Source organism: Diplotaxodon limnothrissa, linkage group LG16 (genome assembly GCF_057381915.1).
Source record: "Diplotaxodon limnothrissa isolate DT_005_m linkage group LG16, D_limnothrissa_male_GT1.1, whole genome shotgun sequence".
Classification (NCBI taxonomy): Eukaryota; Metazoa; Chordata; class Actinopteri; order Cichliformes; family Cichlidae; genus Diplotaxodon; species Diplotaxodon limnothrissa.
The window spans coordinates 6,709,585-6,733,830 of NC_140611.1; the positions used below are offsets into that span (position 1 = coordinate 6,709,585).

At 41.0% G+C, this 24,246-nt stretch overlaps 1 protein-coding gene across 1 annotated transcript in view; it reads left to right on the forward strand.

Annotated features, from left to right (window-relative positions):
• The window catches only part of slc49a4 (solute carrier family 49 member 4), a 44,215-nt gene that overhangs the window by 6,302 nt on the left and 13,667 nt on the right, over positions 1-24,246 (forward strand). The window contains exons 3-7 of the mRNA XM_085374398.1: positions 4,471-4,742; positions 5,402-5,531; positions 10,334-10,442; positions 16,203-16,270; positions 23,735-23,862. Of these exons, the coding sequence (XP_085230524.1) occupies positions 4,471-4,742; positions 5,402-5,531; positions 10,334-10,442; positions 16,203-16,270; positions 23,735-23,862 (707 nt within the window). The remainder of the gene's footprint in view (positions 1-4,470; positions 4,743-5,401; positions 5,532-10,333; positions 10,443-16,202; positions 16,271-23,734; positions 23,863-24,246) is intronic.

The window sequence follows — 24,246 nt, forward strand, 5'->3', positions numbered from 1 at the left end:
TATCATTTTTATTAGTCTCTGCCTGGTAATGGTCGGTGTCTCTCCTCTTTTTCAGTTTGAAAATGCAGTTGCAAATTCATATACCGCCAGCAGTGACATGTAAACTCAGCTTCAATTGTTAAACTTTAACAACAGCATGCGCATCGTTGAGTGTTGGTCTGTGAAGCTGAAGTGGTTTTTAGCCTAATCACATCTTGTAAGCTGAAGGTAAAAATATCATCTCCACAAAGCATAACTTTGACTTGACATAAATTATTTAAAAAAATAAATCCCAATGCACGTGCATGCACACATATTTCGACCACGCTAATGTTGCAAAAGGCTTTTACTGTAAAGAGGAAATGGAATAAAATACCAAGCTCTTCCTCTTCTTTTTGGACGCGCTCGAGGGCAGTATTGTTAGAAGTTTTCAACTTGCCTCTCGCTGTTGCTCGAGTGTCACTTCAGTCCAAAAGCCAGTCACACGAGCAAGCTTTCAATTTCACCTCTGCTGAATCCAGCCATGACATATCAAGTTTTTATGTCCGCTCAGGTCGAGCTAAGAGTTTTTAACGCTGCCCGCTGTGCACCCGTACCACGATGAGAGTTATGCTGCTCTGCTGCGACCTTCAGCTCTTTAGATACGGCATTCAAAGTGGAAAACAAGATAGGATGGCGAAAGCAAAGAGGACATGAATCACACGGCAAATGTTAGTGTGTCACAGTTCAGTTTAATTTGCATATTAAATGTTATAGGTCATAGATCTTAAGGCGATGAACGGCATACTGGATTATTATAGAACTGTAGAGACTCAAAGCTTAATGTAGCTGGATCACCAGTAGAGGTCACTCTTTGCTTTGCAGTAGTGATCAAAATGCAAGGGCTTTGTTTACTGACGGGTGTCGCTGATGAATGTGCTGCCTGTCATGCAGAGGATACTTATCAGATGGATGATGATGTAGATTACCTTAGAGAGGGAATCGCGACATAATGGAGCAGTTAAGTTTTTCAGATTCCTGAAGTTTGGATATGGTGTTCAAGGACATTGCAGGCGGGATCAAACAATAGTTTGAGGAGACGTCTATCCAGGTTTAGAAACCGTGACATTCCTTCAGTAACCCCCTGCAGATCTGTTTGCTCCAGATTCCTTTTCATGTTTAAAAAGGCGATTACCTCTTTGTTTTTATGATAACCTCTTGAGGAAGTAAGGCGTCTCTTTGTTTTGAGGTTTTAAGATCCATTTTTGAAAATCAAAGGGAGCTGTGAATGTTTGAACACTGAAAAGTGGAACTTTCTCTCTTTTTTTTTTTTCTTTCTTTCTTTTTTTTTAAAATGAGATCTTCTGTGAAGCCACATTTAAAAAATGTTTGTTTTGTGAGGTTCAGTCAAGGAGATAAAAGGTGCTGTTAAATTGGCAGTCACTGATTAGACCTTGCTGTGATTAGTTCTGCTCTCAAATCAAAGGTTATTTTTCTTTTTTCAAACCCTTCTCATTTCCCTGGCTTTTCATGCGTCTACTAGTTTCTGTTGCTATTTCAATCTCCGTCTGTGTTATGAATTCGAATACAGACCAGCTGTGTGATTAGCGTCTATCAGTTACATCTCAGACTCACTCCGACAATGTCTGATTGGCCATCAGAAAAAAAAAAATTGTGGATCCCATCGTATTACTCCAACAATTGCGATGGTGCCATTTTCAAGGCGGAATTGGTTTGGCCTTTTTGTGATGGCTGAATTTTGGTCTGTCAGCTCAGGCAGAGCAGAAGCAGTCAAATGACTTCGCTGTAGTGCAGGTTTCTTTGTCTCATTCTCAATCAGATTCAGTCTGACAGGGTTCATAAATAGTGATTAATCATCTCTTCTTGAAAAAGCTGCTCTATTCCCTCTCTTTGCTTCGCCAGCCACAGTGCAGTCTCATGTGACCGCTCATCCTCGTGTTAGTCACCATCCGTCCTCATCACCTGTCATATTAAAGGCACTTTTTTTAGTCTCATCTGTTCTCTAATCTAATACAGCGAGGCTGGTTACTGACCAAACTTTGTCAAACTTTTTAAAAGGTGTGAAGTGCTGAAAGCCACCATCGACTGTTCAGGTTATTAGTTGATTCCATAAGTTTTAATTTGGTTTGTATTGTGCATGAAATGCAATTAAAAACAAAACAGTTGAGCTGCTTCGATTGTTGGTGAGATTCAAAATGAGATCACTGTAGGTCACAGTTACTGTTGTAAATTATGCTGCGTATCTTTGTCTCTTTAAATGTCGGTTTTGTTTTTGTTTTTTTGGAGAAAGTTGATTAGAGTGCCGGGTTTGGAATAATCATCATCTAATGAAAATGTCTAGTACAGCAGGTGGACAGGACCACTCTGTCTGCACCCTTTTGAGTCCTGAATAAGACCGTAATCAGTACGTGCGCCCAAAAACCTGATTGGGACTGTTGTGCTAGTTGGCTCCGGGTAGCTCTCGATTTCAATTCAACAGACACAATGACAGACAGCCAGCTTGACTCAAAGGCTCGGTGTGGTAGGTAAAAAAATGTCATATGTATCAAGAACATATTATAAATCATGTCGTTGTTACCATAAAATACAAATTAAATGTTAGCTTTTGCTCACATCGTGCTGCCTAATTCATAGACCTGCTTGCTTCGTGCTACCTGCATTGCCATCTTTGCACACTGACCCATCCAAATGGAGGACGGCCACAATAAGATGCCAACTATTGCAGCTGTAGCTTTTGTTTTTGCCAGTACACACAAGTCTTAATCATACAGAGATTATACCAGTGGCTCCATAGTGTAGTGGTTTACACATTTACACAAGCAGAGGATCCCTGCTTAGATCCCGGGGAGATTGAAAATCAAAAAATCTGCCAAATCAAAGATGCAGAGCTAGCAAAGTAGTCTCTGTTGCTGCAAATCATTTTCTGAATGTTTCAAGAGGTTTTTATGCAGTAGGGTAGATAGAAAAGCACATTTGGTGCTTGAGAGCATGAAGACCACTTATTTTTGGTTCTGGCTGCTCTGTCAACACCTCGTTTGCTGAATCTGGTGTTTATGTTTAGTTAAGAAGTAATGATGGGGAGACTCTTTGATAGAAATCATGTAGAAATCATGAAAACATAATGACAAGTGATGTAATGATAACCTACATGCTTAAGTGAAAATGACAGTGTGACGCCAATAATGAGGATAAATTTTTACTGCTTGTTGCTCACACTTCCCCTCTCACATAATTAGATGAAGAAAATGACAGCTGTAAATACAGCAGTGTCCTGGCACTGGGTTCATCTGCATCCTGTCGAGTTAACTCACTCGGTACAGAAATGACACACGTTGGATGCGGAGGAGTCAAAGACATGTCTGCACCAACGCAAATGACCAGATCAGAGAAGCTCGATGATGTCAGAATCGTGTAAACGGGGACTCGGATAACCAGGTTATTCAGTGTCAGTGTTGAAAACATACCCAGTTAGCGATAAAGACTGAGAAACAAGGAAAGAAGAGGTGGGATGAATAAAAAGTATGAGGCACAGAGTATTTTAGGAGGTGTTGGTGTGTAGGAGGGGATGTTAGCAGGTCTGAGATGTGGGAAGAAGATAGAGGGTGAACAAGTTATTCTCCAATCAGCCTGTCACTGACCACAGCACTTTGTATTCTGCTGTGACACATTTATCTGTGAACCCCAGAGGCAGTGGACTCCAAAGTTAGAACGAGTTAGAGGGCAGAGACATGTCAGCACAGTGGAGACTGAACAAACTAGTTTATGCCTGCTTTAGACATAAAGCAGGCATAAACTAGTTTGTTTCGACAGGGCTCAGTATTAGAATTAAAGGTTTTGTCAAACAAAATGCCATTCAAGGAATTTTTTTATATTAAGTGTTAGTGTAAAATCTAATAATTTTGATACTGATAATATTTTTTCAGTCAATATTATAGAAGATTTTTAAATGGCATAAGCTCAGAATTAACCCAACATCTTCACGTGTCCCCCTCTCCTCTCTCGTTCTCTTCCCTCCCTGCTGAGCCAGGGAGTCTTTACTGAGCGTACAGACAATCAATCAGCCGTGAGCCGTCTCCAGCGGCTGGCTGTCTCGGTCAGACAGTTCTGGAGGGGGCCGTGGGGTGGTGGGGGTGCTGGTGGAATCCGGGGACATCTCAGAATACATCTGTCTCACACAATTCAGTCTGAAGGTGCAGAAGTTAGAAAGAAACTTCAGGGGCAGGTGGTTACTTGACTCCTCTGGGATAATTATGCCTTTATTTTTATTCCCTCGCCTGTTATTCGTCCTTTAGATGCTCAAAAGAAATGCCTCATTACTTTATGTCCTTATTTAGTTTATTTTGAACTTAATAGGGATACTGAGGGTGATGCTCTGCTGCTGCCGTTTTGTTTGTTTCAATGGGATATCAGAGAAGTGTTTTCCTGGCACATCTTGATATGAGGCATGTATGTCTTCTAAATAAGAACGTTTTTTTTTTTTTTCTTTTACAGGTTGATACACGGAGGTCAGTTGCTTAATGGTTTAGCCGGCCCCACCATGATGAGCGCCGGCCCCTATCTGTCCACCACATGGTTTGCCCCTGATCAGAGAGCCACAGCAACAGCCGTGGCCTCACTCTTCTCCTACCTTGGAGGCGCCGCTTCATTCATAGTGGGACCTCTGATAGTTCCAGCTCCCAATGACACTCAGGCACTAACCACGATCTCGGCAGCGGTTTCCGACATCTTCATCCGGGACAGGATCCAGCTAGTAATGTATGCAGGTACTAAGAAAAAGCAAGAGCCTCTGAGGGCAAGTTGGATCGATATCGCATCATTTCGACATCATGTCAGCCCCGTCAAGGGACAGAAATGCCAATTATAATCTTCATAACTGCGTCTCTGAATAATGGCTTTTTAGGGCTGATATGCTTAACTGATTCAGAAAATTAAAAGCATGCTGAAAAGAGAAACAGGCATGCTGTAATAGATTGAGGCAGCGGCTTTTGTTTAACCTAAGGTAGTATTGTTATTAATTTCTTAAGGGCAAAGCGGATACATTTTTGTGAATCAAAAGTTTTGCAGGTTTTCAGAAGTAAAAAGGAGTCACATAAGAAGTAAGCTGATATTGTATCACTTATCATATGATGGAATGAAAGCGACCCACTAATGTGGCTACAATGGAGCTTTTTAGTAAATGCATTGCTTTTTTTAAGAGACGAGTTGTGATATCAGCTGATGCTATGTCAGATTGCATCGTTTTGTTAGATGCATTTATTCTACAGTCTTGTCTAGTGGGCTGTTATGTTCATCACGGGGATGGCTTCAGAGGACTTCTAGATGTCACGGTGACCTTTTTTTAAAATGTCAAACTGGACTGACTGTCTCATCTTTGAAAATAACATGTATGTCTCTTTTCCTCTACGTTGCTGTGCTCTGGCAGAGTTGGCTGCTATTGCTGTGCTTTTTGGAGCAGTCCTGCTCTATTTCCCTGCACGCCCACCAATGCCTCCCAGCGTGGCTGCTGCAAGCCAGAGACTCAGTTACAGGAGCAGCATCTGCAGACTTCTTAGGTAAAGTCCAATGCACACATAGATGATGTCTTCTGGTAGTCCAAAATCATGTGAAAGATGATGTTGAGACCATTCTTTCAAAACCTCATTCAAGAGGCCTAATTTAATATGTCCTTGATTTTAAATAGATTACAAAAGATGTGTATTTGGACTTGGCTTCGTGCGGTGCTATTTTGTATGAAAGCGGTCTCTAAGAGAGCAGTTGTTAGCCTGTTTGAAGCATTTATTCTGCTCTGCGGATACATTCAGTCTATTTTGGTGATGCAAAGTATGCTTCTTGTCTCAGAAAGTGACAGAATCTTATGTTACAGTTGGCACTCACCATCTGCCTGGCCTGTTATCAAAGAAACTCCAGCCTTCGCTCTAGATTTGTCACTAAGCTCTGGCCACTGTTGAAAAAAGACATCACCCTGCATCTACACTGTGAGGGTTAGTTACTTACAATAACTCTCAAGAGACACAGCTGATGCATGTAGCTGGAGAAGAAGAGAGATGTTCTGTTATGTTGAGGATCTGACTCTCTGTGGGCTTTTTCTTCCCCCACCCTGGGAAAGGGTACAGGCGAGGTCTACACGGCAATCTAGAAACGATGATTAAATAACACTATATGTCTTCAAACTTTCCACCATGGGGATAGTAATCCTCTGGGCCACGAGGAAACAGCATTGCCCCAGAATCAGTGCCCTGGCTTGTAAAGAAATGAGGCCTGTGGCAGTGGCCATAGTTCGGATTAAGGCTGGGGAAGGGTGAAGAGAAGGGAAAAAGCTGGATGATGGCAGCCAGGAAGTTGGCCCAGCTTGGTTGGCTACTCTCGGTCCCCTGAAGTAAGAAATGGCTTCACTACAGGGCCAGACTTTCCACAGGCCTCTGACCAGCACAGACAGGTTTAACTCATTAAAGAGTTCAGAAACCTATGCGATCAGGCTGGTATCTATCTAATACATGTTTTTTGACACATTTTATTCATGCGCACATGCTCATCCGTGCAGAGGTTTCTGGCCAACTTAACTAGGCCATCTAGCTGTGAGGGTTTCTGTTCCACTTGTGATAGGCAGGCTTCCAGTGACCTGTTTGGGCAACATGTTGTATCTCAGTCCAGCAACATCAAGCCGTACAGTTGTCCTGCAGGGACTGGGCATGTAGCAGGAAAAGTGACTTGAGTCTTTGTGGCCTTGTGCACTCATAGAGCAGTTAGACAAAACGATTGCCTTAGTTTGAGAACTTTAAAGCTTTACTTAGTGAAATTTTAACTTCTTATATGACTCTAATTGTAATTTATTAACCACACTGCAGCTTTCCATGAAACGTATCCAGATGTTTTAGGTTTCACTGTTTACTATTGTGTTCAGTAGTGTTTCTCACCCTGATTACAGGCGGATCAAAGAATTTGGCTGTTTGAACTTATTTTACCTCACTGTGTAACATCATTTTGCATCACTTTTAGGTATCTTCAAGCTGGGGTTTACTGTGAGTAGCTGATAATCCACCATGTGGAATAATTGGTAGTTCGACTGATAGAGACAGGGAATTGGTCCTGTATGGACAGGAACTGTTTGGTATTGGGCCCGATACCAAGATGGCAGACTTGAATAGTGCACCTCGCGCAGCATTTTGTAGCCTTCACAGTGATGGCAGGTACCCGCTAACTTGCCATTAAGCTTGATGCTTATCTATTGATGTATCTGTTCATCCATTTATCTGTCAGGGTCCGAGCACTGGTTAACGATCTTCAGCTTGATGAGTGCTTCCAGCTGTTCACATCTGCTGCCACAGCAGCAGTCTAATTAGAAACCTGGATGTCTCCACACATGGTGCAAAGTTATCATTGTATTCTCATCACCCGGTGTGGTGATACTAAACAGGCCGAAGCTTGACTATTAATGACCCCTTCCTCCCACCCCCAGTCATACTCACTTTGAAAGTTGTCATTTTGATGCATTGCGCTCCAGCCGGTTCTGCCAAGGACACTTAGCTGATGACACCGGCAGCTTTGAGACTCCTTTGGAAATATTTCATCCCCAGCAGGAAGTGGAGAGGAGAAAAAACTTACCAATAGATGGTGTCTGCCTGCTTGCATTTGGTTATCTAAGTAAGCTCATCTTTAGAGGGGAAAAAATGCATGGATATGGATTTCCTGTTGTTGTGGCAAGGTTAATGAAAAGGGTGCTAATAGGAAAAGCAGGGGGAGTACTTTGTCACAGGGCTTTTATGACTGTCCCTACGTACTCTGTCCAAGGCCAAACCGCTTCATACTGCTTAAGATGAGACAAGCCGTCTGCAGCTGAGAGACTGGCGGCGTTTGTTTTTTCATGTATAATCAAAGCATTCTTCCAATAAAGCGATTCATTGTGTGAGGTTCACCGGTGTCAGGAAAGGGAAGGGCTGTGGATTTGTTTACAGCAACACTACTTTGGCCGTACAGGTAGTTTGTCCTGGGAAGTTCTCTCTCTGTAGTTTGTGTGTATTCGTGAACTTTGTCTGCATTTGAAGCATATGGGCGATGCCGGCCTCAAAGTGTTATCCAGATGTCCCTGCTTGATACCGTTCAGGATGCTGGCTGCATTATAATAAAGCAGGGGCAGAATAAATGTAAGAGTTACCGGTGTCCATAAACCAACAGCAGGAGAAGAAAACAATCTGTGAATCTGCTTCCAGCCCTGCCTCATTTGTCAGACACTGAGTGATTCTAATCACATTGTTTGGGTTGAGGATGTGGCTCTGATTTTTAAATCACCATGTCACCTCACTGGGCGAAGGTGATTAGTGTGGGTGTTTGTGCTCCAAGTGATTGTATTTGACTTTCATGTGATTGGAGAGGTGTTATATATTCTAAATGGATCAACTTTGAATGTATATTGGGCACACATACATAAATGCACATACACTTTATTAATTTTCTCCCTTTTTGCAAACAGTTCACTGTGAGCTAAACTGCTTGTGTCAGCCTCATGTCTGCTGTAGCATTTAGATTCCTGCTGCTGCAGTTTGATTCCAGTGAACTGATGAACGGTTATTATCTACAAATGGATTTACCTCAAATCAAAGATGCATTTATAGCTTTTAATTTTGAGCAATTGTTACAGTTTTTTTTTTTTTTTTTTTTTAAACAATTAAACATGGTTTTGCAGCTAATGAAACAATAAATGCACACACTAGTGGCTCACGTGCACTTAACTATAACCTCAAACCCCGTCACATTTGTGATTAATTGCAAACGAGTGGCTGTCTTTGAGGAGTTTACAATTAAAAGCAATCCATTTTTCTTTTTCTTTTAAACCACATTGTTATGCAGTGACAGACATAACAGTATCAAAGATCTGACTTTCATTAGAGAGTGGAGTAATAACAATAGATGGTTTAACAGCAACTGTGTAAAAATGTGTTTACACTGTTTTCTCATGAGAGTACCTGAAATGTAAGATGGCAAACGCAGGAAGGCTCTTATAGGTTTGCTATTGAAACAGGTTCATGTGATAGAAAGTGTTCCAGCTATAACAGCAGTCACTGGTTGCAGTCATTATTTTTATTGCCTTATGGACAATTTATAATTGAGTCATTGAACGAGTACATTGAACGAGTACTGTTAAGCTTTACAGTGCAGTGCCAAGAATTCAGAGTATTCTGAGTGATCATTCAAATTCCTAATTCTGAGTTTTTGGTCCTTATTTTAGATCCTTTAGCTTAATGTTGGCAGCTTCCCACCAGTGTTCATGTTGCTTCTTATCTCTCTGTCTCTGTGCTCTGAACAGGGATGGGTTTTCTGTTGTGACAGGCACAGGGAGATGAGCCAAAGTGGTGTGCCTGTGTGTGCTGTGTATTATCCATGTTGTGAGGACAAAATCTGTTTGCGTAATCACATTGTGGGGGGTGCGGGGCGCGCTCACAACTGTTTAGTGGAATAGGAGCAAGTTGCAGTAATGTTGGTCAGTAAATCTGTGAGTGAAGATTGAGTAAGGTTGGCAAGTAGCAGGAGTAGTTTGTGCTAGTTGTCACTGTCTGGCACAATTTCAATGAACCGCTGGGCGTTTACAGTTGGGGCTAGCATTAAGTTTAGTCTGGGACAAGTGTTGGAGGCAAGTATATAATGTTAGACACAGGATTTACAGAATGCATTAATGTCAGTGAGTACCCTGACAAAGATAGAAGCACTTGAGTGCGTGTGGCTGTCATCCCACCTGACGTGGGATGACAGCTGATGGCAGACCTCCAGACATCAATGAACAGGACAGGAAAGACACACCACGTTATGCTGCTTTCATTGTTTCATCTCGGGCCGCTGCTGCTGGGATGTAGGCTGTAATTGGAGGCGGCATTATGCATTCATGCAATTAGTAACATTTAGTGCTTGGATTATAATTATGAACCCCTCAGTGATTCTGCAGAGGATATCCTTTCAATTAAATCAAGTGACCAAGCTCTCACATTTATATGCAGAAGTCTTTAGAGGTACACGAATAAATATCAGATAATCATCTGTTTTTGCTAAAGTAAGAGCGGAGGTAGGAGTAATACACCAATACGCAATTAATATACTATTTATTTTAGGACTGAAATAAACCCAGATGCTTTCAAGGTATGAAAGATCTGGATAACTGCATGTTAAATTGTAGCATTCAGTGAGATACTATCTCTCATTAATTAGTACATACTGTAAACACTTTTGGTCTCAAATCTTTTTCTTTTTCCCAAGATTACATTGATAGATTCTACAAATGTGCTGAAATTTCTGTCTGGAGGCTGGATGATGTATAGTATAATATAGTTTGTTTTCTTGTGATTGACATGTTTAATGTCTCTTTCAGCAATCTGCGGTTCCTGATGATAGCACTGGCCTATGCAGTCCCCACAGGAGTGATTGCTGGCTGGTCGGGCGTCCTCGACATGGTTCTTACACCAGCCAAAGTCAGCCAGGTATGGCACAAATGCGCACACACAGGATAACATACTGCCTTTGCACCAGCTTCAGTAAAGTGAAGTACCTCAAAGCATTCAGTAAGAGGCTGTTTCTTCAGATTTCATTTTTTTTCCAGTGCCCTTTTGAAAGAACAGGTCAGTACTGGTGTTTTGACTGCCTTTTGAGGAAAGTGTGGAGACGAGGTCGGCATTTTTCCTGCATAACAGACTAGTTTTCATCTGGGTTACCCTTTAGGTGGGTGAACTGCAAAAAAATATGTATGAATATTTGTATTTCTCTTATTTGACTAGGTAAGTAGTCAGTTTTCATCCACCTGTGTCTATAATTTGAAAAGCTTTTCACACATGCAGCTCACTGAGTGGAACAATGGGGCGAACAGCTGGGGTCCTTTCTCTTGTTCTCATTGTTGCATCTTGAAATATATCTCAGATGTTCTTCCTGCCAGTAAACTGTAAAGTCTGTTATTATCAAGATGATGCACTGAAATGACATTACACACATAGAACACATGATGATATTCAAGACTGATAAGTATATTTTGATGTGGAAGGAATTCTGACGTTTGAATTCTAAAGAACCCGTTTGCAAGCCTGTATTAATCCACTCTTGTGCAGGAATAAATACACACTGTCACTCCCCATGTGAAACCTAAAAATAACCAAATATGATCACATATTTTGATTTGGTGCTGTCTTTTTCTGTTTTGCACTTATTGAGCCTACACATAGCTGCGTCTTTTGTGAAGGGCACAATCGATTGAAAATCGCTATCCGCATGCCTGCCAGCCATCTTCCATTTGAGACAGAAAAACAGAGTAATTTTGAGTGGTGCAGCTTGGAGGAAGGAAAAAAGCTCTGGATGGTTTGCATCTTCCAGGTCTCAACACAGCAGCATGTCAAAAGGCAAAGGAAGCATCTTTTCAAGGTTATCGCCAGACAGGTGCTGCTGGAGAGGAGATCACACGCAGCAGAGCGGGGGATGAAACACTTCTTGTCACACCCTCTACATTATACCTCTGTCAAGAGGAAGCAGGGCGCATACCAAATTGTTCTTAGATTTCATTTGTTCTAAAAAGATTTTTTTTTCTCTCAAATTCTTTTTATCCATGACATTTGAAAACACAAAAAGTATGTTGCAGTGAGATGAGCTATCCCTTGGGTATAAAAGTTGAGCTTAAAAATAAATGAAACGATGTGCGTGGTGCAGTACGAATGCAACTGAAGCTTTGTTCTTTGGGTGTGGAGACATTGAAGTCAAGTTGAACTAAGGAAAAGCAAATACTGCATTTTATTTTGTTTTAGCTTAAGATGCACCCACAGATCCCAATCGCAGCTCTAGCTTATCTTGTTTTTCTGTCTGTTTTAAACTTTGTTGACTGTCACATCCAGAGACGGTGCAGACAGACGCTGTGCTGGGAGTAAAATAGGCATTATATAAATGCAAGCTCTCTTCTAATTAGATCTTTTTCTTCTTTCCCCAAGCACCAATGCATTTGCACTGGAATTTTTGTTTAAGTGCAAACTTTTCCCTTTGCATTTGCCTTCAGCTCTTACTGACATTTTAAAATGAACAAAGCATTAATAGCAAAAGAGAAATTTCCTGTTAATTTCTTCTTGCTTTGCAATGATTTGCTCATGTTGGTGCAGGTTTACTCACGAACACATGTTTACACCTTTGCTTTACTGTGGAATCATTTTCTGAATCCACGTCTGGTTGAAATTGGATGTAATGGCTCATCAAACAAATGTTAATATTAGACAAAGATGACCAGATGAGATGCAAAATGCATCATTCAGTTGATGATTTAATTTGAGTGAAAAAAGGTTATCACAAACCGATGTGGAAGTAATTGCCACCTAAACCTAGTAACTGGGTGTGCCAGCCTTGGCTGCAGAACAGCATTCAGTCATTTGCATTGCTGTGGAGGAAATTTTGCTCAGTCTTCTTTGCAGAATTCTTTTTATTCATCCACGCTGGAGGGGTTTCCAGCATAATATTTGTTTTTTTAGCGGTTTCTCTAGATCAGGGGTGCCCAATCCCGGTCCTCGAGAGCTACTATCCTGCAGCTTTTAGATGCATCCCTACTCCAACACAGCTGAATCAAATGGTTTGATCTCTTCAGCATGCCATCATGTTTGGCAAAGGCCTGATAACAAGCCATTCATTTGATTCAGGTGTGTGGGAACAAGGATGCATCTAAAAGCTGCAGGACGGTAGCTCTCGAGGACCGGGATTGGGCACCCCTGCTCTAGATCATGGCTTGATGTGTTGCTTTTTAAATTTTTAATCGTTTGGCCTACTTCACTTTGTCAGTTTGACAGATTCTATTTGATGGATGTCTTGATTCAGCAGGTGTGATATTAATCATGCCTGGGTGTGGCTGGTGAAATTTATTCAGTTAAGTCAGATGATTTATCGTAGGTTTGGATAGCCCCCCCCCCCCCATTAATACATGAAATCCTCGTTCAAAACTACATTAAAAAAATTATTTTTGTCTAAAATAAAATGTATTTGATCTTTAATGTGTGACAAATGTGCGTAAATGAAATCAGGAAGGGGCAAATCCTTTTTTCACTGCACCGTTTTTCAAATTCTATTTTCACTTCTTTTTCTTTTCTAGTGCACACATTTGGTAACTCAGTTCTGCTGCTGATTCATGCAGTCATTTATCCTTGGTGTGTTTCAAGACCTAACCTCATCTCTCCTCCTCCTCCCTCTCTCTGTCAGCATTTTTCTTACACATGCTTCTTCGGGGTCCTTTTCTGGAATAAAGATGCTTCTGTCATCTGTTTCCGCAGCTAGCCACCCAGCCTGAGTGAGAGGTGACCATGAGTGCCGTGAGGCAGTAAGAGCAATCAGTTGTCACTGGATTAGACAAATGTTGATGTCTCTTTTCTTTTTTTTCCCCTCTCCCCCAGAGTCTATTGGAAATACAAACATGTTCTTGTCCCACAGCAGAGTGTCTGAAAAACTAATAAAGAAATAAAACATGAAGGCGAACGAAACATGCTCTGCAAGTGACAAAGACTGTTACAGCACCTAGCCAGCTCTCTGGTCTCAGTCGTCATGCTGTTTTTTTTATGACTTCATGAAATACGACCTAGAAGTGATGTTTAACGACTTACAAGGATTGATTGAGTAAATGACTGGAAGAGGGGCAGAGGCACACGGGGATCTGTTGGCAGGGAAATGACACAGCATGTGGTGATTTGACTGGAGCCCGACTAGGAAACTCACGTTTTCATGTTTGTTTGGTTTATATGCGAGTCTTAAAAATATGCGTGAAATTACTGACGCTCTTAGAACATAGTGTGCACATACAATCACCCCAGGAGGGAAGAAAATGACAAACTCCACCGAGGCCTTGTATCTTCCAGCGAGCAAATACAAGTCAGCAAGTCATGCCTCAATATATTTCCATACTGACACGGTGTGTGCTGTGTGGCCACCCAGAAAAGAGATTGAGACAACAAAATTTGTGTTGTTTTTTATCTTTTGTAAAAAACTCATGTCAGTGGTTGAATTGCCATTCTTTTCAATTTTGTACCTGCAAATGGGCGCTCTCTTCAAATGCAATCACGCCGCAGTTTCTGTGCCTCTCCACTGTGATTGTTTGTGGTAGGAAATGGGAGTTGGGGTGATACTAGGACAAGAGCCATCGAAACGCAAAAGGATGAGAAAAGTAAAAATGGTCACCTATTCTATTATAACAAGGGTGTGTATTTCTGGAATTTGGATACTAGATGCACAGGGGAAGCGCCAAACGTCCGATGCTAAGATAAGATAAGATAAGATAAGATAACCTTTATTAGTCCCACACGTGGGAAATTTGTTTTGTCACAGCAGGAAGTGGACAGTGCAAAAGTTATGACGCAAAAATTAGAATACAATAAGAATAAATACAGTACACAGCTGTACAGAATAGAATAAAATAATATACTATATACAGTAGAATAAAATAGAATAAAAATATACAATAAGATAAAAATAGAATACGAATGCTATATACAACTGAGTAAAAATACAACGATGACAGAAAGGATTATTGCACTTAGTGTTATTGCATATGTATGGATGTGTGTGCTTGATCAGTTAAAGTCTTTATTATGGAGTCTGACAGCAGTGGGGAGGAAAGACCTGCGAAATCTCTCCGTCCCACACCGTGGGTGCCGCAGTCTCCCACTGAAGGAGCTGCTCAGGATGCCATTTGAGCTCTAGAGGGGAAATGTGCTAAACCTGCAGATACAAGTATCATCACAATCCGTAGGTCTCGGGAAATGGGTGCTTTAGTGCTTCAGCTCATCAGTTTTTAATGGAGACCCATTTAGAATGCATAGAATTTGAATGCAGATTGCGTCCTGCTTCTTTTAGTAAGATTAGTTTTTCTTTTTCTTTTTTTTTTTTTTTTAATACCAATACACAACCACTGGGAGTTTTGAAGCACTTTTTAACATGTTCTGCCTTCACATAAAACACTTCTCAGCATTAAACACTGCTTTGTGGATTTTTAGGATTATACGAAGAGATTCAGCATTAGCACAACATGCCACTTCTTCTCAGAGGATCAGGTTTATGACAAGCGATCAAGAGAGAAAACAGAAACAAACACATTAACATGATATGGCTTTCTCCATCCTAACTGCAGTCGTCGCCAGCTTATTGACACAGTCACAAAATAGCAGACATGATTAAGCTTCAGGCTTGGCCTTTTTAAAGGATCCAAGCACTGAGAATGCTGCAGTTAATTAACTCTCCACCCACACATGAAACATAGTAATTTGTATCTTTTGAATTGAAATGGCTTGGCATGCAATTTGTGTTTAGCTCCCTGAATTGGCGCACAAACTGATGTGACATACACCATAGAAAATCCTAGCATCAGTGCTGCACGGCCTACATGGAAGATAAACAGCAATTATAGGTGCTACAGGGTTGTGGGTGTTTTGATTTATAATATATATTTTTAGATCTTTTTTTATTTACTTGGGGAGTACAGTTCACCTCTCTGTGCTGCTTCAGGCTATGCAAACATGAGATGAGTGCCTTTCCATTGATCTTCACTGCTTCACAGAAGGCTGGCCCACACAAAACTCTGATCAAATATAATGGCATTTTGGCATGCATCACTTGTAAGCTAGAATCGGTCTACATTTAATAACTTTGATAGTCCACTTTTCTTCATCGTGAACTTTCTTGACAGATTGGTGCAGAGTGTGATTAAGCAGAAAGCATCAGGTCCTGCTTTAGATTCAGCTTCCTCGCTGAATGATCTACCATCTGAATTTGACTTAATGAAAGTTATTGTCAATAGAAGACTTATGAGAACCAAATGCATTTATTGGCACTTTGACTTTTCCTGTGAGTGTGTGAGAGAGAGAGAAAGGGAGGCGTGTATTTTACCTGTTATTGATTCTGTGGCAGTCCCTTGGTCAAAGTGTCCTTTCTTCTGACTGTGTGTGTGTGTGTTTTGACTTTCATCCTGGAAAATAAAAAAAGGACAGCAAGCTTTGCGCACGCACACACTCTCATGCAACATTGCCAACCCTGGCAATTTACCGGACACGGTGATTGGCAGGCCTTCACAGTCTTCAGGCACTTAGAGCCTGCTCTCTGTCTAGCTCTGTCCTCAGTCATGGACTGCATGTTGAACAGGGTGTATGCTTTTCTGTTTCTGTTCTTTTCTCTTGGCTTCTCTCCCAAACCACCACCTCATTTTCCTTTGTTTTCTTTCTTTCTCTCTCTCTTTTTAAACACAGGTGGATGCAGGCTGGATTGGTTTCTGGTCGACCGTTGGTGGATGTGTGTTCGGAGTGGCAATGGCCCGGTGAGTTATGCCATCCTTTTTGTGTGTGTCTGTGCCACTCTGACTACTGAATGTGGATTAAAAGTGAAGCTGTACTTTAACACTGCATTGACATTATGAGTGAAAATATTACAAGTCTGCTACACTGTCAAAAAGACCTGCCATGAAGTGTTGGTGTAAATGTGCTGTGCATGTGTGTATGCATGCAAGGATGAAAGAATGATGGTGGATGCTTCACTCCATCACTTAAGTGCTGAAAAACTGTTGAGAGCAGTGCAACTTTGACTATTTATTTTTTTTATTGTCAAGCCCATCATGAGAGCGACAGTTGGTAGCTTCATATTACTGGCTTTCATTGGAAATGACTCGTAACCATTGACTGATCACTGCGTAAGATTTCACACGTTCAGACTGTAATGACCTGTCCATGTTTAGACCAATTCCATTTTATTTATATAGCGCCAAATCACAACAAAAGGCGCCTCAAGGCGCTTCATAGATACAGAGAAAAACCCAACAATCATATGACCCCCTATGAGCAAGCACTTTGGCGACAGTGGGAAGGAAAAACTCCCTTTTAACAGGAAGAAACCTCCGGCAGAACCAGGCTCAGGGAGGGGCGGGGCCATCTGCTGTGATTGGTTGGGGTGAGAGAAGGAAGACAGGATAAAGACATGCTGTGGAAGAGAGACAGAGATTAATAACAGATATGATTCAATGCAGAGAGGTCTGTTAATACATAGTGAGCGAGAAAGGTGACTGGAAAGGAAAAACTCAATGCATCATGGGAATCCCCCGGCAGCCTACGTCTATTGCAGCATAACTAAGGGAGGATTCAGGGTCACCTGGTCCAGCCCTAACTATATGCTTTAGCAAAAAGGAAAGTTTGAAGCCTAATCTTAAAAGTAGAGATAGTGTCTGTCTCCTGAATCCAAACTGGAAGCTGGTTCCACAGAAGAGGGGCCTGAAAACTGAAGGCTCTGCCTCCCATTCTACTTTTAAATACTCTAGGAACAACAAGTAGGCCTGCAGAGCGAGAGCGAAGTGCTCTAATAGGGTGATATGGTACTACAAGGTCATTAAGATAAGATGGGGCCTGATTATTTAAGACCTTGTATGTGAGGAGCAGGATTTTGAATTAAATTCTGGATTTAACAGGAAGCCAAAACGGGAGAAATATGCTCTCTCTTTCTAGTCCCTGTCAGGACTCTTGCTGCAGCATTTTGGATTAGCTGAAGGCTTTTCAGGGAGTTTTTTGGACATCCTGACCACTGATGTGTAACACATGTCCCTGCTGCACCTTCTAATAAACCTCTCAAATAACCAAACTACATGGACCAAGCAACAATCTCACCCATGTTATGTCACTTTTGCATTGTGTAATAACTTAATTAACTTAAAGTGTGAGTCTGCTGATTCCAGAGCTGAACTAGTTTTAGCGTTTCTGATTTTAAATGGCATTCAGTCTGTTTATCAAATTAAAACTCAATAGAATCAGTGAGGCGTCAAATTAGAAAATAAACATTTACTGTGACCCCTCATTTTACATTTGCACGCCTTCTTCACAGCTGAATCTGACACATTCATACATCTGAATACAGAGTTGCAGATAGATGGATAGAGACACTCAGTCATTCCTAATCTGGGCGTCAGGTCCACCAAAGCAGAATAAGTTGTGGCATCAGGAGATGATCGGTGAATTTAAAAAAACCCACACACATTTCTGTCTTGCAAATTTCCTTCCTTAAACATAAAATTGAATATAAAGCTATACACACCTCACAGATTCATGGAGTTTATGATGATTTGATCTCAAGAGAAAAGACAATGCTGTGTTTGCCAAAAGCCAAAGAGTAGGGAACGATTTATATGGTGATGAAGGTTAAGCAGATACACTGAACCCCACTTGAACATTATTTGCATATTTAAAAGAAATGGTAAAATGGAGCCTGGATAAAGTGCACGTGTATTTTTACTTATTTGTTTAATGTAGTTCAATACTAGCTGGAGAGTTGGCAAATGGAATAACATAATGCAAAAAGATTTTGTGAACAAAGTGTTTCTTTATTCAGGAAGCAATGAAATAATCAAGTGTTCTTCGTGAGAACTTTAGTTGCACCTATTCTATATAAAAGGCATATTTAAAAAGTGTTGCCTGTGAATGTTTTTCATTGTGTTAATCACTCTGTTCACTTGGTCTTTGCGTACATATTATATGTTGATGTGTACACCTGCCACTTGCAAGGCTGTATTGTTTCTAACAATGTTAATAATTAATAAATATCATAAAGAACAGTGAAGGTTGATTTGAGGTAAAAATAGGAGCCACTCTTGCTCCTCTCTCATCTGCTCCCTTTTAATATATGATCTGAGTGCAGCGATGCTGCAATAGAGCGAGGGAAATTGATGCTAATGCTGCTACCACTTCACCTCCAGTGTTGGATCGGGAGCCACGCTATGAAGACAAAGTGTGGACTCTGCAAAAGGAAGGGACTCATTCGTGTCTGATAGATGTATATTTGTCGTAGGCTGAGGTGCAATCAGCACTACCAAGCAGATCCAGTGTTTTCTTTAAGTTGTAATCAGGGAAATGAGCCTATAACTCCCGCTGTTAATCAATGAAGCTGTTTGCTGCATTAGGTGAAAGTATATGTAAACAGAACTGTTGAGTTATTGGCATTGATTGCAATAGTCTTGGAGTCAGTGGATGCATAATTAGTCTTTCTTTGATGCAACAGTTGATGGGTAAATGAAATTCCTCCAACCGCTCCTGTGTCATTTGGGTTGGGTTGTCTTGGGGCTTGATCGTGTGAAAGTGACTGAATATAACTTAAGTTCATCCACTGAACGACGGTCTTGTGGTTGGTTGTGGTGAACACTGGATATCCGTTCATCCATCCAAAGTTTATTCATCTGTAGTTGGTAATGATTAATCTACCTGTTGAACTGCTGCTGTAAATCCAGAAAGATTCACATTGAAAACAGAAGAAACGCAGCAATTCTTTTGTAGCTTTGTTTTGTCTGTGCAAGTGCTGGAGTGAGGTAAGTGGAGAGATAATTTTGTAGTCGCTGACAGATTATTAGAAAAGGTCTCAATTTTTATTGGAAAGGTCTGAAACAATCAAGCCTGGAGAATGAGTGGAGACTTTTGGTGAGCTCGGTGAGCTACTGTACTTTTTATCTGAATGGAAAGATGATATGAATATTTGTCTGCAGCACATAAATGATCCTGGTTGGAGGACAGCTTTAGAACTGGGAAGATAATAGGACCTGTACAAATGTGCAGTTGCCCTTGTTTGAAGTATGAAGTAAAAGCAGGAGACGATTGTTTAACTTGAGTGTCCTAAAGTTTCATTTCTACAACAAAGAAACTTCATCTAACAAACAGCACAGCAGTGCCCTTCAGTGCTGCGGAAACCCAGAAAATATGTTAGATCTCGCTTTGTTTACCAGATATGAGAAGGAAAACCAAGTCCTTTTAAAAATGTTATGGCTTCCTGTGTTACCAGTAAAATAATGGCCCATTCTTTTGACTTAAAGTGAGTCAGACGAATGATATTGCACCTTCAAGCTTTGATGATGATGCCAAGAATGGTATGCATGCTGGTATGTTTTATTAAGAGGAATTATTGATGAATCATCCTCATGCGTGAATGATACATTATAGCCATAATTCTACATGTGCGCCATAATGATGAAGAAAAGTGTATTCTTTTTAGACTCCCCTGCAGTGTGCACCATGGTGTTGCATGACAGGAAGCTGGTATTCGCATGCAATACTTCCAGTCAACAGGCTCACAGGCCTTTGGGATTTTAGCTCCTAGATACCATCTAGGAGCTAAAATCCATTCTTTGATTGGAAAAATGTTTCTCCAGAAGAAGAAATTACTTTTAAATGTATTAAATTCTTTTTCCATTTCCCCAAAACTCTCTATTCCCCCTTTCTGTTTTTACTTTTTTTTCATCAACTTGCTGCATCACAGCATCATTAGATAAATTCCCAGGAAAGATTGTGCTAATGAACAGAACAATCTCTGTCCCTTGTCTCACCCGCTAGCAGCCCTTAAGTTGTTAACGTCAAGTTGTAGCTTATTATACGCCACCAGCCGTCCCTCTCCCTTTAGTCAGCACTCTGCGTGCCAGTCGCGAGCACAGTTTGCCGCAGGGAGCAGGTGTTGCAGTTTCACATTTAAAGTGCTACTGCTGCTTAGCTAAATTTCTTTGGGTGTCAGCACAAGCCCTTTGCCAAAAAATAAATGAATAAATAAAAATCATACACAGGCTCGTGCAAACATTGCGCTCCCTGTGTCTTGGCTCAGTGGATGTTTGAATGGCAGGGACCTCGATCCAGCAGGTTCAATTAGCGGCGGTAGCTGCTCCGAGGTGTGGCCCCCGTCATGAAAACATTTGACAAACAATCTGGCATCTGTGTAATTGTCTGGCCCAGACAGATGCTGATTGGACGACAGCGCACACTATTTTTATTTATTTATTTTCCTCCAGATTGAGGAGAGTGGAAAGAATAACTAACAAGCTTCACTCATTATTTCCCCATTACAAGCTCTGGGGAAAAAGGGGGGGCGAGGGGTGAATACGAAGGAGGTGGCAGAAAACAGAACCAGGTTATTCTCCTTCACATCACGGAGGTCTGAGCTGGAAAATACTCCAATAGAGCAAACGCAAATGAGTATCAGCTGCGGCCTAATTTGTTTTCCCTTCAAACGAGAACAATCTGTGATTGCGTGTTGGTCATCATATCATATCGTTCTTTTCTTTTTTCTTTTGCAGGATGTCTGCTCCTCACTAAAAACGTAGACGGGCCTAAATTATACTAATGATGATATTTCATCATTCCCTGCAGGCACCGGGGAGCAGAAAATGGAATCTGATTCTACATGACTTAAATGATGCTATCTTTATGGCCAATAAATCCTGTTAGGGGAGTGTAAAAGATAGGCTTTTAATTCTGACTTTACCTCATGAGATGACATGACCCTCTTTACTCTGTGAGTAGTGCAACAGTTATATCTTAATCTTATTTAACAAATCCAATGGAAGTGGCTCTTTCATGCGTCATATGTGACAACCTCGTTCCCATGAATGTGACGTATAGTTCCACTTATACAAGAAGTTGTAGTGATTTATTTATTTATTTTTGTTAATTTTAATTGAATTAAATTTTTAAATGCAGTTGTATATTTTTGGTTTTTAACAGCACGCTAAAATATTAGCAAAATGTGTGTGCGGGTTCAACTCAAAATATCTTTCAAGTTCTTTTGAAACCACTTCAAGAACGCAGTGTAATGTTTACTATTTGTATTTGATTTTTGCATGATAATGGAGTTCTGTGACGAAGATCAATAAATTACTGTATATAGGTTTTAAACACAATTTTATCTGCTTGTAATTTTTGAAGAGTAAAGGAAGGAACAGCTCAGTGTTACTGGTCTTACTTCTAAACGAGGACCTCCTTATCTGTCAATACCCCAAAAAATAACAGAAAGAGAGCAGCAAACTAACAACAACAAAAAAAACCCACAAATATAAAAATGAAATGTATAAGGGACTCAGTGTACAGTTAACTATGATAGTGATATAGAGATCTGGTATCAGGTCTTGTTAAGCTGGTCATTTTAAATGTTTCCATGTACATTAGAAATGGCTGCCATGCCTTAAGAAATTTGGTGGTTGAACCTGATAGTATATATTTCATCATTTCATCAAGCCACTGTTCATGTGTGGGAGGAGCTTCCTGCTTCTTAAGTATAAGGCGCCTTGCAGTGAGTGAAGCAAAGGACATAGAATTCGAATTTTTTATTTTTGAGAGATTGACGTTTCGAGGTGTCTCTCCAAAGATAGCTGTTAGAGCAGAAGGATCAAATTTAACGTTATATATCTCTGAAAAGGTATTAAATCTAATTTTGAATGAATGAATGAATCCCTGTGTGCTAAAACGTCAGACTGCTCTAAATAATAAATCGTGCAATGCTACTGTAGTGGAGTCCAAAAAATGCAAATTTGATCGACTTGGTTTATGATGGGATATTTTTTTATTACTGGTGGCTAACTGTGCACCTCAGTTAGCGACATTTAAACTGACATTCGTGAGTTCAAATTTAAAACGTGTCACTCGCACCATATTGTGCCAATGAGTAACCAAGCTCTTTATCTAGTGGAGTGGGGATCCAGAGGTGTAGTATAGGAAATAAGCTACTTATGGCATTTTAGTCTGAAGGATCAGATTGGATGTAGTACAGGGGAACAGTCTGTGATCCCCTCTGCAAAGAGATGAGCTCTTGGCTGGTTGCAGACTAAGGATTTCGTCCCTCTCTGGTAGCAGGAGTGGTTGAAGGGTTGTGGATGTGAGCCAGTCAGTGGCAGATGGGTGATGGAGATTTCAGGGGTGTAGCTATGGGTAGAGAATTGTGATCCCCGTGTAGCACCAAGCGCTTGGCCCTCTCGTCTAGCCTGCCGTTGCTATCAGCTCATTCTTGTAAGCAGAAATATGAACCATTTAGTTGGATTTTTTTTTTTTTCTGAAAAGGCCAACAGAAGGAACCAGGTGTGCATCTTAGCCTCACACAGTGATTTAAAAGACCAAAGGTAAAAATCCAGAGTACAGCTGATTTTCTGTGAATATGGAGATGATATGTAGAGACGATGAGTGACGGCTCATAAAATCCAAAGAGACCATAATTTCATCTAAAAATGCCACCCCGGAACATTCTGAGTAGAGAGCTTCTCATTATCCTTCCAAAGGATGTTTTCCCGCGTCCCCTGGCCCTCGGCAGACTGACAGAACTTCAAAACCTAGTTGAACTAATCAACCATTTTCCAACATGGGTTTTTTATTCTTGCGTTAAGTTCATTGTCAATTTCCGCCCTCCTTCTCTTTCAGCATCTTGTCTGTGAGCAACAAAACAAAAGTAATTAGTGTCTGTCATCGCTAAAGGCTTCTGTAGCTTCATCTAATCTTTCCCATGCATACATATGCATACCCAGAGGAGAAGAGAGGAACCTAATGAACTATGTGGGTTTAGAAAGGGCTACAAAGAGAAACCGCAGAGCTCGAGAGTTTGGGAATGGCCCGATGGCTTGTCTTCCACAATGTAATACAATGTGCATCTCAAGTCTGCCTGCTTAGCTGGTGAGACAAATTGAATCTACTCTTGCAGTAGTGTCTCCTTGTGTAGTGACAAGTGCAACTGATGCACTCAGAAACAAGTGGGAGAAGGAAATGATCTAGCTCTTCTGTGAAACAATGCATGCCTCCAGTAATAGATTATGACACAAGTCGCCGAAGAAACAGACATTGAAAAATTGCATAGATGCTCGTTGTGTTTATGAAGGATGCTTCTTGTTTCTCAAGCAGCTGTCTGTACTCACTTCAGTAGTCTTGAGTGTTTTTTGTCCTTGACATGTTTTACTCTGCTTTTATGTATTTATAGTCCGCCTTTCCCTCCTTTTCCCAATGCATGCGCTCAGATTTGCAGACTCTATCCGCGGGATGCTGAAGCTGATCCTGGTGCTGATGCTGGCAGGAGCCTCACTGGCCTCTACGTGGTTCACACTCACCTGTCTGAGCAGCTATACCCACCTCCCTTCCACTTCAGGTGAGTCCACAGCTGCATAAAATCTATGTATACCTGTGTCACTCGATCTTTATCCAGTGTGGATGGAAACGTCTTCAGTAAATGCAGGTCACAATAACAGGTCTCACAGGCTGTACTGTATATCTGCTACATATTCATCAAAACCAATCCATTCATTGATATCAGTGTTTGGGCTGCCTTTTCCAAAGCCAAATCAAAAGGCAGAGCAGCATGTCACCCGAAGCCACTAATTTTAGTCATCATCATCCATCATCATTCTCCAAGCCCTGGAACTGCCACTTAGCCCAGACACTGGCAGTCTGCAGCTGCCAGGCTCCATCCACCTGGCATCTCAAAGAGGGTGGTATGACACTACAACAAAATCTGCCAAAACCAGTTATTATC